Source organism: Cervus canadensis, chromosome 7 (assembly GCF_019320065.1).
Source record: "Cervus canadensis isolate Bull #8, Minnesota chromosome 7, ASM1932006v1, whole genome shotgun sequence".
Taxonomy (NCBI): Eukaryota; Metazoa; Chordata; class Mammalia; order Artiodactyla; family Cervidae; genus Cervus; species Cervus canadensis.
This window is the reverse complement of record NC_057392.1, coordinates 28957821-28972078: the sequence shown is the minus strand read 5'-3', so window position 1 is coordinate 28972078 and position 14258 is coordinate 28957821. Positions and strand designations below refer to the sequence as shown.

General features: G+C 41.2%; 1 protein-coding gene across 1 annotated transcript in view; it reads left to right on the top strand.

Annotated features, from left to right (window-relative positions):
- The window catches only part of LOC122444724 (collagen alpha-4(VI) chain-like), a 32724-nt gene that overhangs the window by 828 nt on the left and 17638 nt on the right, over nucleotides 1-14258 (top strand). Inside the window, 6 exon segments of the mRNA XM_043473373.1 lie at nucleotides 4411-4473; nucleotides 4817-4882; nucleotides 10910-10931; nucleotides 10934-10962; nucleotides 11080-11115; nucleotides 13938-14000. Coding sequence (XP_043329308.1) covers nucleotides 4411-4473; nucleotides 4817-4882; nucleotides 10910-10931; nucleotides 10934-10962; nucleotides 11080-11115; nucleotides 13938-14000 — 279 coding nt within the window.

Genomic DNA, 14258 nt, shown 5'->3' with positions numbered 1-14258 from the left:
TGCTTCACAAAGTTCCCTTTGTTTCCAGTTTTCCGCCGTTTCATGTGATGTGTCCAGGTGTGGATTACTTTTCACTTATCCTGTTTGGGACTTATTAAGCTTCTGAATCTGAGCATTTTTACCTTCTCTTAAGTTTTGGAAAAGCCTTAGCAGATTATCATTTCAAAGTTTTTATTTTTCCCATTTTCTCTATGATCTCCTTCTGGAAGTCTAATTGAAAATTTGTGGACCTTCTCATTTTATCTTCAATAGCTTGGTCTCTCTTTTATATTTTCTATTTCTTTATCTTTCTGTGCTGGTTTCTGAGTAATTTCTACAGTTTCTAGCTCACCAATTCTTTTGTCACTGGTATTTAATATACAGTTTAACCTGCCAATTGGATTTTTAATTTTGGTTATTCTAATTTCCACTTCAAGAAGTTCTATTTGATTTTTCTCTCAAATCTGCTTGATCTTTATTAAAAATAAAAAATATAGTGGCTGTTTTACTCTTTCTTTTTGTTATTTAAATGTAGTAAAGATACAGTAATTCTGGTATCTATAGTCATTTGAAGCCTGATTTGTTGTCTGTTGGTTCTGCTGGTGTCTCCCTCATGGTTTCTTCTCACGTGTGTTGTGACTTTTGATTGAAACTCATTTTTGATGGAACTTTATCTGCAAGAAGTCACTGAAGCCTGAGTAGAATGCTTCTGCCATGTACTTTGTGGCTCTGCCTCCTGGAAGCATGTTAAAATAAATGTGGTTTTCACACCACATACTTGCAGAATGATCAGAAGTCCTTAGGGAAGCCAATGGTTATTGCTCCCCTAGATTCCTGCTTTCTCTTTATTAGGAACTCCAAGGATTTATCTTTTCATTTATCAGCTCATAGATGTAGGTAAGGTATAATTTTTCAGGATATCTAGTCTGTTGTAGAGTCAGAGTTAGATCTTCCTGCTCTTGGCTAGAATGTGAAAGAGTGTGAAAGCTTCCGGTGTGACTCACGTAACAAGGATTCTTTGTATGTGTCCTTTTCTTTTCCTAGGGTGATCGTGGAGTCCCAGGGTCATCAGGAGAAAAAGGAAATTGAGGAAATAGGGTAAAGTGTGAGGATATCCTTCTCTCCTATTTTTCATATTCCTGCTGTGTAAACTCACCTTGACAGCTTGTTTTTAAGCTCTGGGAAAGAATCATCTAGTGACTTTATACTAGACTGGGAGTTAAAGGGCAATAGACATTAGGTGAGTATCTGGAATCTTTACTGAAGGCCTGGCTCTGCTGATAGTTAGAGGAATATGTAAACCAAGTTGCCTGCCTTTTGTGGTTTATTACATGTGTCACTCCCTGTCTCACCAGCTTGCTGTGGCTCCCTGTCACCAATGATTTCATCTCGCATCCAAGGCCTTTCAACCACACCCTTCTCTATTCTCGGCCAAGAACCCGTCTTTCCCAGCCAGACTGTGCTTCCTACCGTCTCCTGAGGGTTCCTTCTGCATCCCTGCCACTGTGTCTCAGCCTGCGCCAAGCTCCCCATCCTTGGATACCCTTTCCCTGACTCCATCTTTTTACAAGATTTTTAAAAACTTTATTGAAGTGTAATTGACTTGCAATAATTGTAATATTGTAAGTTGTAATAACTTCTGCTGTATGGCAGAGTGATTCAGTTATATGTATTTATTCTTTTTCATATTTTTTCCATTCTGGTTTATCACATTTACTGTTCCCTGTACGATCCTGTAGGACTTTGTTGTTTAACCCTGTGGATACTAGTTTGCCTTCTGCTAACCCCAAGCTCCCACTCTCTGCTCCCCCATCTCTTCCCGGCCTCCATCTTCAATGCTTATTTGAATATCACTTTTCCTTCAGTTCCCATCTTCTTTCTTTCTCCCTTGTGATGCCCTCCTTGGCCCTGTCGGTCTGGCGGTCTCCCCCTTCTGTCCGTCCTTCCCGTGTGTACTGTTCGCCCTGTCAGCTTGAAGTTATCTCTCTGTGTGAGGGAAGGCAGATACCTGATGTCAGTATCGCCACTCCCCCTTGCTGTGCCTTTGGTAGACATCACTAGTCAATTATGGAATCCAGCCTGAAGGGCACAGCACCATAATCAGCTTCTGTTGATTGGATAAAGGGGGTGAAATTTATTTATTTCTTTGTACCCCTCTTGGAATTAGAATAATGCGTTGATTTCCTGATAAGTAAAATGGAGAGTTATAAGGTGTGGCTTTTTATTGAGGTTCAATTTCCAACCTGTAGTTTGTAGACCAAAATTACGGAGAAGGTGGGGCATACCACACTTCCTTCAAGACTGGAGAGCCTTCAGTTTCCACCAAATTTTGTTCAACTCAGTAAATGCCCTTCAAGTGCTTCCTATCTGCAGGGCATTTTGGTAGATACAGAGATGGTTCAAAGGTAAACAAGTCATGGTTATGACCAACAAAGTCAGTGAAGTGAAGTCACTCAGTCGTGTCCGACTCTGCGACTTCATGGACTGTAGCCTACCAGGCTCCTCTGTCCATGGGATTTTCCAGGCAAGAGCACTGGGGTGGGTTGCCATTTCCTTCTCCAGGGGATCTTTCCAAGCCTGGGATCGAACCCAGGTCTCCGGCATTGTGGGCAGACGCTTTACCATCTAAGCCACCAGGGAAGCCTATGACCAACAAAGAGCTGGTTAACTGGTGCAGGAGATTGGATTTGTGTAGGAAGAGCTCTAACACAAGATAGGGTAAAATAAAATCTGTAAGAAAGGTGCAGATGAAGAAGAATGGGAACACACAGTGACTTGGAGAGGAGTCTAAAAGAGAGTATGCTCCATCCAATCAATCATATTTTCTGAGCATCTATTGTAATTCAGGCATGAGTTCTGTGTCTCAGAACTGGCCTTTCATGGGGAAAGACAGACATGAATGAAACAATCATGGAAATAGATGTAAGATTACTGCTGAGATAAGTAAGTGAAGAGGAGGTAAATTTCAGGGGCATCTGATCCAACCTGTGCAGTCAGGAAGCCTTCATTGAGGAAGTAAAGACAGGAGGCAATTTGGATTAGTAACAACCCAATGATGAGGAACGAGGAAGGGGGAAGAGACCAGACCTCCCTACTGATGTCCTGTGGGCCTTTGAGGATGTGCTGAGGGCAGGCAGGACTCAGGCATTTCAGGGAACACAGAAAATCAAGACAGTCTTCACTCTGACCTCTGTGAGAGGCACATACAGGGTATTTCAGGCTAAGTTTCAGCTGGCTTAGAAACTTTCAGCAGGAAGGTTTATAGGCAAGGAAGAACATATTCAAAGCCATAGATGTGTAGGATTACTCTGGAAGCCAGCATCTGGGTCAGCAAAAGGAGGAGCTAGTTGTTGGACAAAACAAAACAGGAACCATATGCCAGATTTTATACTTAGCATTTTAATTTTCCATTGACTCCCTGTAACAGCCCTAATAAGATAGGTGTATCGGTTTTACAAAAGAGAAGATTGTCTTAGAGAAGTCAAATAAATTTGCCTTGCTAGTAAATTAATCAGCAGGATGGGAATTTGAAGTCATGAATTCCCTCTTATCACTATTTCAGGCCAGGGATGAGTTGGGGAGGGGTCTCCAGTAACGTGAGGCAGTGGCTTCTTGTAGAGCCCAGAGAATAGCCGTTTCCTGTGTGTCTGAGACCCAGATCTCAGAGGGGGTGCCCCATGTCACTATTCTCAGAGTGTGTATACCCTCCATCACTTCAGTTCAGTCGCTCAGTCGTGTCCGACTCTTTGTGACCCCATGGACTGCAGCACGCCAGGCCTCCCTGTCCTTCACCGCGTACATAACATCCTCCGCAGAAGGTTCCTGCGGTGGAGTGGCTCTCTCCGACTCTGTGGCTCTATAGGAACTAGGACACGGAGATGGCACCATTAACGGCAGATTTTAAGAGAAGCAACCATTTGCTCATCGTGTCATAGTCTCATAGCAAGTGGTTCCACCTCTCTCGTTCCCCATCTAGAGCAGTTAGGACCTCTGCAAGCATGTTTTATCTCTTTCTCCTCCTTTTTTTTTTTTCTCATGAGATCACTTGCTCTGCTAATGCTGTGCACATCTGTGATGAAGAAAGCCTTCTTCTTTTTGTTGCATGTGTATATACGTAGGAGCGCAGGAAGCTGTGGAAAGATCCAGGGATTTGGAGGTGGGGAGGTGAGGTCCAAGTTCCTCATAGCCAAATGGGTTAATTCTTGACTTGTCAGTGTTAAATGAGGTAATATACATCTAGGGCTAGGGGTGTCACAGATTTCCAATAAAAGTGTGTTTTTTTCCCCCTGTGTCTCCTTCTCACCTCTTTGGCAGTGAATGCTTTAAAGTTCAAGTCCTAAATTGCTCTTTTAATTTAAGTCTCACTTCTCCTCTCCCTTTAGGCAACAGGTGACTTTAAAAAGTGACAGTTGTCTTTCAATGTGATTTAAGGGCTTGACGGGACCACCCGGACAACCTGGAGAGCGTGGAGCGCCTGGGTTAAGGGGAGATCCTGTGAGTTATGGTTGAGGGGTTTCTGCTGCTTTCATCCAGGGACTGTGAACTGTTTTCTTGGGCACAACAGCAGAGAACAATGAATTGCTAATTAATGAGGTGTCTGTTCAGCCTATCTAAGTACTGCAACAGATAAGAGATTGTAGAGAAAACCCATCTTATAGAACAGCTGGGTTCTTAAAAAGTTTGGAATTTTAGTTGCCTTGGGTATTTGGGATGACCGAGTGGATCCAGACAATGAAAAGACACCACTTTGGTACTTTTATTTTTCCAATCTTACTTCCTGTACTTTCTTTCCCTGTCTTTCTTGCCCAGTTGAGCTAAGAAACTTTCCTTTTCTCAGGGGGATCCTGGAGTTGATAGTTTCATCCAAGGCCCTAAGGGAGAAAAGGGAAGGCGTGGACACCAGGTAAGCCGGTCTCTTGTTTGCCTGGGGCCCAGGGCAGCAGATGCTAGCTGCTGCAGAAGACTTGGGCATCAGGTTGGATCAACACAGAAAACCAGAGAACAAACCTGTAGGACTCCATTATCCACAGAGACAGGAACTCTGAATGCTAATCCCCACCTATATCCTTGCCTCTTAGGTTTTTTGTTTGTTTGTTTATGAATCTTATCTTACACAGCATTAATAATACAAGTTATTTACATTTCTGGTCCTTGGTTTCCTCATCTCCAAAATGAAACCATTAGACTCAAGGATGCCTGAGATCTTTCCAGTTTTAAAATTCTCCAATTTTATAATTTGAACAATGCTCAGGGTTTTACACTGCTGGCTTGCTTTCTGTTACTGCCTGTGTTAATTGATGTGTATCAGGTACCAGTCATTTTAAAAGATAAGACCCTTGTCTAGCTCTAAATACTAGAAGTGTCCTGACAGGAGTCATCACAGAAACAAAAGGACTTTACACCTTGGCAGACACTAAGTTTTTTGTAAGTTAATTTTAGATTTTTATGTCCTAGACACTAAAATGCATGACCTGGAAAAAGACTAAAATGACCCAAGTCCTCCCAGTTCATCATTCCGAGTTTCCAGGAATGAAGTCTGCATAGCACATGCTTATGTAACTATAGAGGAAACACTCTTACTTTGAACTCCAGTTTGCATCCTTTCACAAAACCTTCCTGGGTCTCCTCCCGGGAATATGACTGGTTCACAACCATTTGATACACATCCAGGTACTGAATAAAATCCAGTTTGTAAAAAGATAATTATCATGTAGCTATGTGAGAAAATTGCCATGACTTGCTGCAAGAATGTCTCATCCTTTTGTCAATTGCAGTTATTTTGGACCAGCTGGGAGGATTTTCTTTGGTGAATTGAGATCAGAGGCCCTGTGAATAGCCAGCCACTCCATCAGCTATGGTGTTGAGCTAAGGGAACAGCAGGGAAACAACTCTTAACCCGTGTGGGACCCAGTTTCCTCATCGGCAAGGTTGGACTATTAGAGAAATCTTTTCAAAATTTCCAGGAGTCAGTGGGTGAAAGGACCTGATCCGTATAAAGCGTGGTTTGCTCCTGTTTCACTGCTGGGAAGAAAGGCCCCTGTACAAACTGTCTAGTGTGTGTCCACCACAGCACCACGGCCAGGCAGAGAGCCTCCTGCTCACAGCCTTCAGAGGCCTCCATGGCTGACTTTAGCTGAGGGTTATTAACCTTGAACACCAGATCCCCAAATTGTGTGTGCAAACAAGAGCTGCAACTGATGCAGTGTTGTAACATATTGCATCTAGGTTCCCTATACTTTTTACTATGCAGAGCTCAAAGAAAGATCTTAACTAAGTATTCTTTGAATAGATTCAGATAGTAGAAGTCACTCCTATAGCTAGGTAAGCAGGCAGCTAGCTGGCGTCTCAAAATTCTCCAAGCCAGGTTTCAACAGCATGTGAACCATGAACTTTCAGATGTTCAAGCTGGATTTAGGAAAGTCAGAGGAACCAGAGATTAAATTGCCAACATACGTTGGATCATCGAAAAAGCAAAAGAATTCCAGAAAAATATCCACTTCTGCTTCACTGACTATGCTAAAGCCTTTGACAGCATGGATCACAACAAACTGTGGAAAATTCTTCAGGAGGTGGGAATACCAGACCATCTGACCTGCCTCCTGGGAAATCTGTATGCAGGTCAAGAAACAACAGTTAGAACCACACATGAAACAACAGACTGGTTCCAAATCAGGAAAGGAGTGCGTAAACTCTGTATATTGTCACCCTGCTTACTTAACTTTTATGCAGAGTACATCATGCGAAATGCTGGGCTGGATGAAGCACAAGCTGGAATCGAGATTGCCAGGATAAATATCAATAACCTCAGATATGCAGATGACACCACCCTTATGGCAGAAAGTGAAGAAGTAAAGAGCCTCTTGATGAAGGTGAAAGAGGAGAGTGAAAAATTTGGCTTAAAGCTCAACATTCAGAAAACTAAGATCATTGCATCTGGTCCCATCACTTCATGGCAAATAGATGGGGAAACAATGGAAACAGTGACAGACTTCATTTTCTTGGGCTTCAGAATCACTGCAGATGGTGATTGTAGCCATGAAATTAAAAGATGGTTGCCCCTTGGAAGAAAAGCTATGACCAACCTAGACAGCATATTAAAAAGCAGAGACATTACTTTATCACCAAAGGTCCGTCTAGTCAAAGCCATGGTTTTTCCAGTAGTCATGTATGGATGTGAGAATTGGACTATAAAGAAAGCTGAACATTGAAGAATTGATGCTTTTGAACTATGGTGTTGGAGAAGACTCTTGAGAGTCCCTTGGACTGCAAGGAGATCCAACCAGTCCATCCTAAAGGAAATCAGTCCTGGGTGTTCATTGGAAGGACTGATGTTGAAGCTGAAACTCCAATACTTTGGCCACCTGATGCAAAGAACTGACTCATTGGAAAAGACCTTGATGCTGGGAAAGATTGAGGGCAGGAGGAGAAGGGGATGATAGAGGATGAGATGGTTGGATGGCATCACTAACTTGATGGACATGAGTTTGAGTAAGTTTCAGGAGTTGGTGATGGACAGGGAGGCCTGGCGTGCTGCAGTCCATGGGGTCAAAAAGAGTCGGACATGACTGAGCGACTGAACTGAACTGAGCTGACATTGTAGCCTGTGAAGTGCTATGAGAAGAGAGCCCTCTAGAGAGCAGTCTTGCCTTGGTGTTAGTTCTGAGTTGACTTGCAGTGCAGATTCAATGTAATCTGGAAAGAGAAACTTGACCATGAGCCTAGTGTTTGGGGAAGGAAGGGAAAACCGGTCATGGCTTCACACTTCTGGGGAAAACGAAAACCAATATGACTTTTCTGGAAGGCAATCAGATAACACCCATCCATCAGGACTGCTGTTTTTCATGTTTTTTTGTTTTTTTTAAATATGCAAGTGACAGAAAGCCTGACTGGCAGTGTTTAGCTAATAAATGTGTTTGATAGTCCAGGGGTGGGTGACTCCAGGTCTTGTTACACCAGTTCAATGTTGTCATCAAAACCCAGTCCTCAGGGACTCAGCCCCTTCCTTTCCACAGTGCCATCCTCAGCGTGGTTCTTGGGCTTGACACCATAAAGCATTTAGTCTTCACCTTTGCATAAGATGCACATAAGATGCCAGAAGGAAAGGGGCTTTTCCTCACCTGAGTACACCCAGCAATATTCTCTTTAGAGCTCATTTGGCCCATTGGCTGGGTTCTGTTCTTCCCACCCACCCTCACCCCATTTTAAGAGAGCCAGAGAAAGCAAGTCTCTGACAAAGGTCCTGAGATCGTGATGATTGGTTTAGACCCGTCATAAACTGGCCCCTTGCAGCCTGGTGTGTTGTTGCAGCGAACAAACCTGAGGATTTCTTAGCAAGGAAGAAAGGGTTGAGAGAGCATTGTGTAGTCACAACTGTGTTTATCATGGCTTGAGGTGTGTATGTACTTGGACCCAGTCTTCACAATTCTAGAAATTTACCCAGAAACTCATTATGGGCCAACTGAAAGATTTAGCTCCAAGGATGGTTGATATAGAGACATTTAATCACTTCTACACTTGAAAGTCCAGTGACAAGTTGTTCATATAAACAGTGGCACCTTCACACGTTAGGCTATTATTAAACCATGAAAAATAGTTTAGAAGACTATTTTGTAATGAGGAGAACATCCATGGTATAATACTCAAGTGAAAAAAACAGATTACAAAACTCTGTATTCAACAAAGGGTCCGGATTGGTAGAATGTATCTATATCTATTTATCTTAGAAGGATAAACACCCAGCAGTTTATACAGTTCTTTTCCTTAATCTTATTCTCTGAATTGTTGAGATACTCTGTGATGAACACGTATTAGTTTTCCCCCAACTTTTTTATTTTGAAAAAATTTAAAACTACAGAAAAAAGTTGTAGTTTCAAAGAACAGCATTGTGAACACCCATTGTTATTATTGAGCCATATTTGCTAAATGTCTGTCTGTAAATACATAGATAATATATGTACATATTTTGCTGAGGATCAATTTGAGGATCAATTGGAAGTATGGCATTTTGCTTCTGAATATTCAGCATGTATCTTTCAAGAGCAAGGATATTCTATATAAGCACAGTAGAGTCATCACATTAAAAAATGTCTATATGGATGCAAAATTATTTTCTAATATATAGTCTCTGTTCAGATTTACATACTTGTCCCAGGAATGCCCTTAAGGCTGTTTCCATTGTTGTTCTGGGACCCAGCCAAGCATTGTACGGTGCATTGAGCTGTCTTGGCTCTGAGGTATCCTAGTCACAACTGTTTCCCAGTTATTGGTCTATTTACACGACACTGACATTCCAAACCAGTTATTTTGCTAAATATCCCTTAATGAGGATTTTTCTAACTGTTTTCTTATGAATGTGTGTGTGTGCTCAATCGTGTCCAACTCTGTGATCCATGGACTATAGCCCACCAGGCTGAACATTTTTGGAAGCTTAATTAATCCTGAATCCTTCTCAGTCAGTAGAAGAATCACTGTCATTTATCTCATTGCTGTGCTTAGTCACTCAGTCATGTCTGACTCTTTGCAACCCCATGGACTATAGCCCACCAGGCTCCTCTGTCCATGGAATTTTCCAGGCAAGAATCCTGGAGTGGGTTGCCTTGCCCTTCTCCAGGAGATCTTCCCGACCCAGGAATTGAACCAGTGTCTTCCGCATTACAGGCGGATTCTCTACCGGCTGTCTCATTATTGGTGCATTGATTTTGTCACTTGATTAAGATAATGTTCACCAGATTTATCCAGGGTGAACATGCTTTTCCCTCTTTCCAGGATTAACTAGTCTGGGAAGTGACACTCTGAGACTGTGTATTTCTTCTTTCTGTACATTCTTTTATCCAATGGTTCTAGCATCTGCCCAAATAATTCCTTTAGTATGCTGGCTGCAAAAAAAATAATAGTGAAATGAGAAAATGATAGTTTAAGAAAGAATATTATATCTAGAGCAATTGTGAGAGTGCTTTAGTAAAGGCTTTTCCCTCATACGACCTACTTTATTATTTTAAAAATTCTCATTATAAAGAGAATTTATTTACTAGAGATACTTTGAAATTCAGGAAAGTAAAATGTAGGGATAAAAATCAGTAGTTCCAGTAACCAAGAAAGTCATCAGTCTATTGAACTTTTGTTGGTGGCAAAGTTTCTCTCCATGAGAAAGTCAGGTGAGGATTACATGAGCTTATTAAAAAATGTTCTAAAACAATATAAAAAGTGAGGAATCATCATTTTGTCTTTCTCCTAATTTGGAATAAATTATTTTTTCATAAAATTTAGCATACTTGAAAAGAACAACATGATAGCACATTTTTTTCTTACCTTAAAAACTTCTGATAAACATAATTTCAATAAGCATTCCTACCATAATGTAAATAACACTTCCCTCATATTGTAGAATATGTAAACTTTTTAGAATCTCATCTTTTATAAATAACAGTTGGGAGAACAGCTTTGCATAAAGTGTTTTCATTTCTGCATTTCATATACTTTCCCAATTTACGTATTCTTACCAAGGGCTTCCCTCATAGCTCAGTTGGTAAAGAATCCGCCTGCAATGCAGGAGACCCCAGTTTGATTCCTGGGTTGGGAAGATCTGCTGGAGAAGGGATCGACTGCCCTTTCGGTATTCTTGGGCTTCCCTTGTGGCTCAGCTGCTAAAGAATCTGCCCTCAATGTGGGAGACCTGGGTTCGATCCTGGGTTGGGAAGATCCCCTGGAGAAGGAAATAGCTCCCACCCCAGGATTCTGGCCTCGAGAATTCTGTGAACTATGCAGTCCATGGGGTTGCAAAGAATTGGACACGACTGAGCAACTTTCACTTTCACTTTCTTTCACTTTCAGCCACGTTGGGCTCGTTAGTGGATTCCGTATGGGAGAGCCCACATCTAGAGAGTCAACCCAGACATCTAAACTGATCTTCCCTTTACCTCTTGCCTTCCAGGGCAGTTCCAGTATTGAAGGACTTCGGGGGAAATAGGAAATGTCGGCCCTCAGGTAGGTGTGGCTGCTCGTGGGATGTATTTAATCTGCTTTTGTGGAGGAGAGAGGTAGGCTGGGGGAAAACCTGCCTTGTTTCCTTCTGTAAGGTCTCTGCTTCCCTCCCGTCCTTAGGACTCCAGAGGAAGAGGAGGCCTGCCAGGGCTGAAGGTCAGTGCTTGCTGGGAGAGTTGTTTTTCTGTTCCACATACATGGCTATTTCATCTAAGTCCTCTCTGGGGTCAAGGGGACCCAATGCTGGTTGGGTTGTTGGTGGCTGTATCATCCTTGGGAAGTTTCCAAGAAGACAGGAAAGTTTATATGGTTCTCTGCTGCCTCCCCAACCTGCTATTTCATTTAGATGGAAAATAAGTTAATACCTCAGAGGGTTGCCTTTACCTCTGAAGTAATGATTTTTCCATTTAAAGAAGCGGGACTTTCAATGGGTGCATAAGGGGATCTCATAGTCACTAAATAAAGGTAAAAGACTGAGAGTTTGCTATTTCCAAAGAAAGAATGGTAGGATTTGCAGGTGGAATGGGACATCTCTGTGATTTTACTGAGCGCTTATCCAGTACCACTCACTGCACTAGATCTTCATTTATATGGCCTCTTGTAAACCTTTCTGCAACCCCAGGAGTTATGAGCACCATTCGTTACTTTTTATGGCTAAGAGAGGAAATATCAGTTTAGCAAAGTGAAGTTGTTGTCAGAGGCCACATAGCTTTGAATTCAAATCCAAAGATCAAGGTTACTCTTGGAAATTTTTGTACAAAGTAGAGTAAAATTTGTTATGTAGATTCCTTTCTAACAGATTCTGGTCATGCTGTGCTCGTATTTTTTTCTAGAATTCTCTTGTTTGAGGATGAAGGAAAAGTCAGAGACTGATTTAAGTCATCTCTGAGGTTGGGAATGGGTGAGTGAGTGAATGTGCATGTGTGTCTTCAAGCCACACATATTGCAAAAGCATATCTATTGAGAAATCCCAAGTCTCACACATCCAAACAAGTTTTGTTGACACCAACTAAAGTATTATTTCTCGTAAAATGTTAAAACTTGAAATAAATTCTTAAATAGACTGTTTCTGTGCTTTGAATTCAGTTTCAACACTTGTGAAAGAAATAATGTCTTGAACTGTCCTTTTAGCCTATTGTTTTTATCCCCACACAAGGCATAAAGAAATAGACTGTGAGTTGACCAGGCTCAGTTTCGGAGAAATTCAGTGGCTCTACTTGGTGGAAGGAATTTCCTACTCTTGAATTATTTAATTCTTTTGCTATGCTATGTGCAGTTTATCTAAACAGCCATTGATAGAAGGTCTTCTTCTCAGATGGGTCTTGGGTTTTTGGATCCCTAAACTCCACCTCCTGTATATTTCCTTTTTATTTAATTTAAACTAGAGCTGAGCCTGTACATAAATTTAAAATCCAATTGCACTCACAAGCATGTTGTGAAAAATGTTTCCCTGCTTGTTCTTTCCCAGGTATTCAGGAGCATTCATTTTCATCCCGTGGGGCTGTTCCTTTTGGTATTTTTTGCCATTTTCCTAAAGAACATGCATCCTTTGTTATTTCTTGGTTTTCAATTTTAGATGTGTTTCTTTTGATTTGTTCCAGTGGAGAAGAATATTTTTAACCTGTCCATCTCCTACACATGCTGCTCCCCACCTCATCTTACAATATACGTATTTTCTCCACTATTGGTCAAATCAATTTGCTGTTCAGATGGTGGCTGACACATAGTACTTATAGCTATTTAACTTTGGTCTTGCTTGAGCCACACTTTCTCCCCATTTGCTTTGTGTTCTGTTCAACTATTACTAGTTAATCATGAAGATCTTTGACAAAACTGATTGCCTCCAATATTCTCAAAAGTAAGGTTTATGACTGAATCACTTTGCCGTACACCTGAAGCTAACACAACATTGTAAATTAACTGTACTTCCATGAAAAAAGATTGAAAAATATATAGGCATGGAATTACAAAAAAAGAGTTTGGGCTTTGCTGTCTACAACCACATCATTTTCTGACGTGTTACACCATGGATGTCACTAATGTGATATGCAGATTAGGCAACATTTCATAACCAGTTTCAACATTTCTAGCTTCATGCCTCTAAAATCTGGTCCACATTTATAAATATAGACATCAACTCTTAAAGAACATAATGATTTAACAGTAGGGACTAACAGATGTGCTTCCCATTTATCTGAATGGTCTCAAAACTTATGAAACACAAATAATTGGTCCATGGATAGATTAATTCTGAGTATAGGATTTCTTCTGTTTGTAAATCTATATGAGTGATCAATGATCTGGGCAACTTGTGAGCAGCATGAGAAAGAAGGCACCATCATTCACAAAGTAGTTTATCACCCTCAGTCATGGAAAATGTATCTTCTCTGTAGAAATGAAAGTGTTCATTTGAGGGAGGTATTAAATCGGTTACCAGATGAATCATTTTAACAGATCACCCCTTGCCTAGAAAACTAGCTTCATGTGTAAGAATTTGTAGGGTTTTAAAGTCAGTTTTTTTGGCGATTTTTTGGTGTGCTTTTTTGCTTTGTTCCAAAATGTCATACTTGCCGCTGAGTTCAACATATGTGTCTCCTCAGATGGGATAAAGGTCCTTAACACCAGTGAGCATTTAGCTCACAGCCCTTAAAAGGAGTGGATGAACTTTTAAGAACCAGTTATTATGTAAAATAGGAGTTAGGGTTGTTTAAACAAAGTGTTTTTGCTTCTATCACTAGCTTAGGTATTGGAAAGAGACTAGGAAAGACAGTAAGAATATGATTTTTCATTTTCCCAACCAAGTAGGTGGGACCTCCTTATTTCCTCTTCAACTCTGATCCTAGGATGACTGAACACACTCGCAGATATTTTTTGTCTTTCTCTTACTGCTTTCAAGTGCCATCTTGCAAGGAAAACTGCCTTGCAGGAATACTGAAGATGTATGAGTGAACTCAACTAAGTTCTCTTCATTCTGACAGGGTGTACATGGAGAATCGGGTGAAGAGGGTTCCCAGGGAGAGCTTGGGTCTCCAGGATCACAGGTTGTATCCCTGAGCTTGTTTTTAGTGCTGAAGAATATTTGCTTGAAATTTTAACTTAGGTTCTTTGATAGGATTTGACATATATCAGGATGGTCCAGGATGCTGCCCTCCCAAAGGAAACTGCCTCCCAAAGAAAATTGTATAGCCTCTCTTCTGGGCAGGTTAAATCGCAGTAGCTAATATTTACTAAGCAATTACTATGTCCTGTGTATGGCCCCCAACACTTGTATTAGCTCATTTAATCCTTCAGTGGGGGAA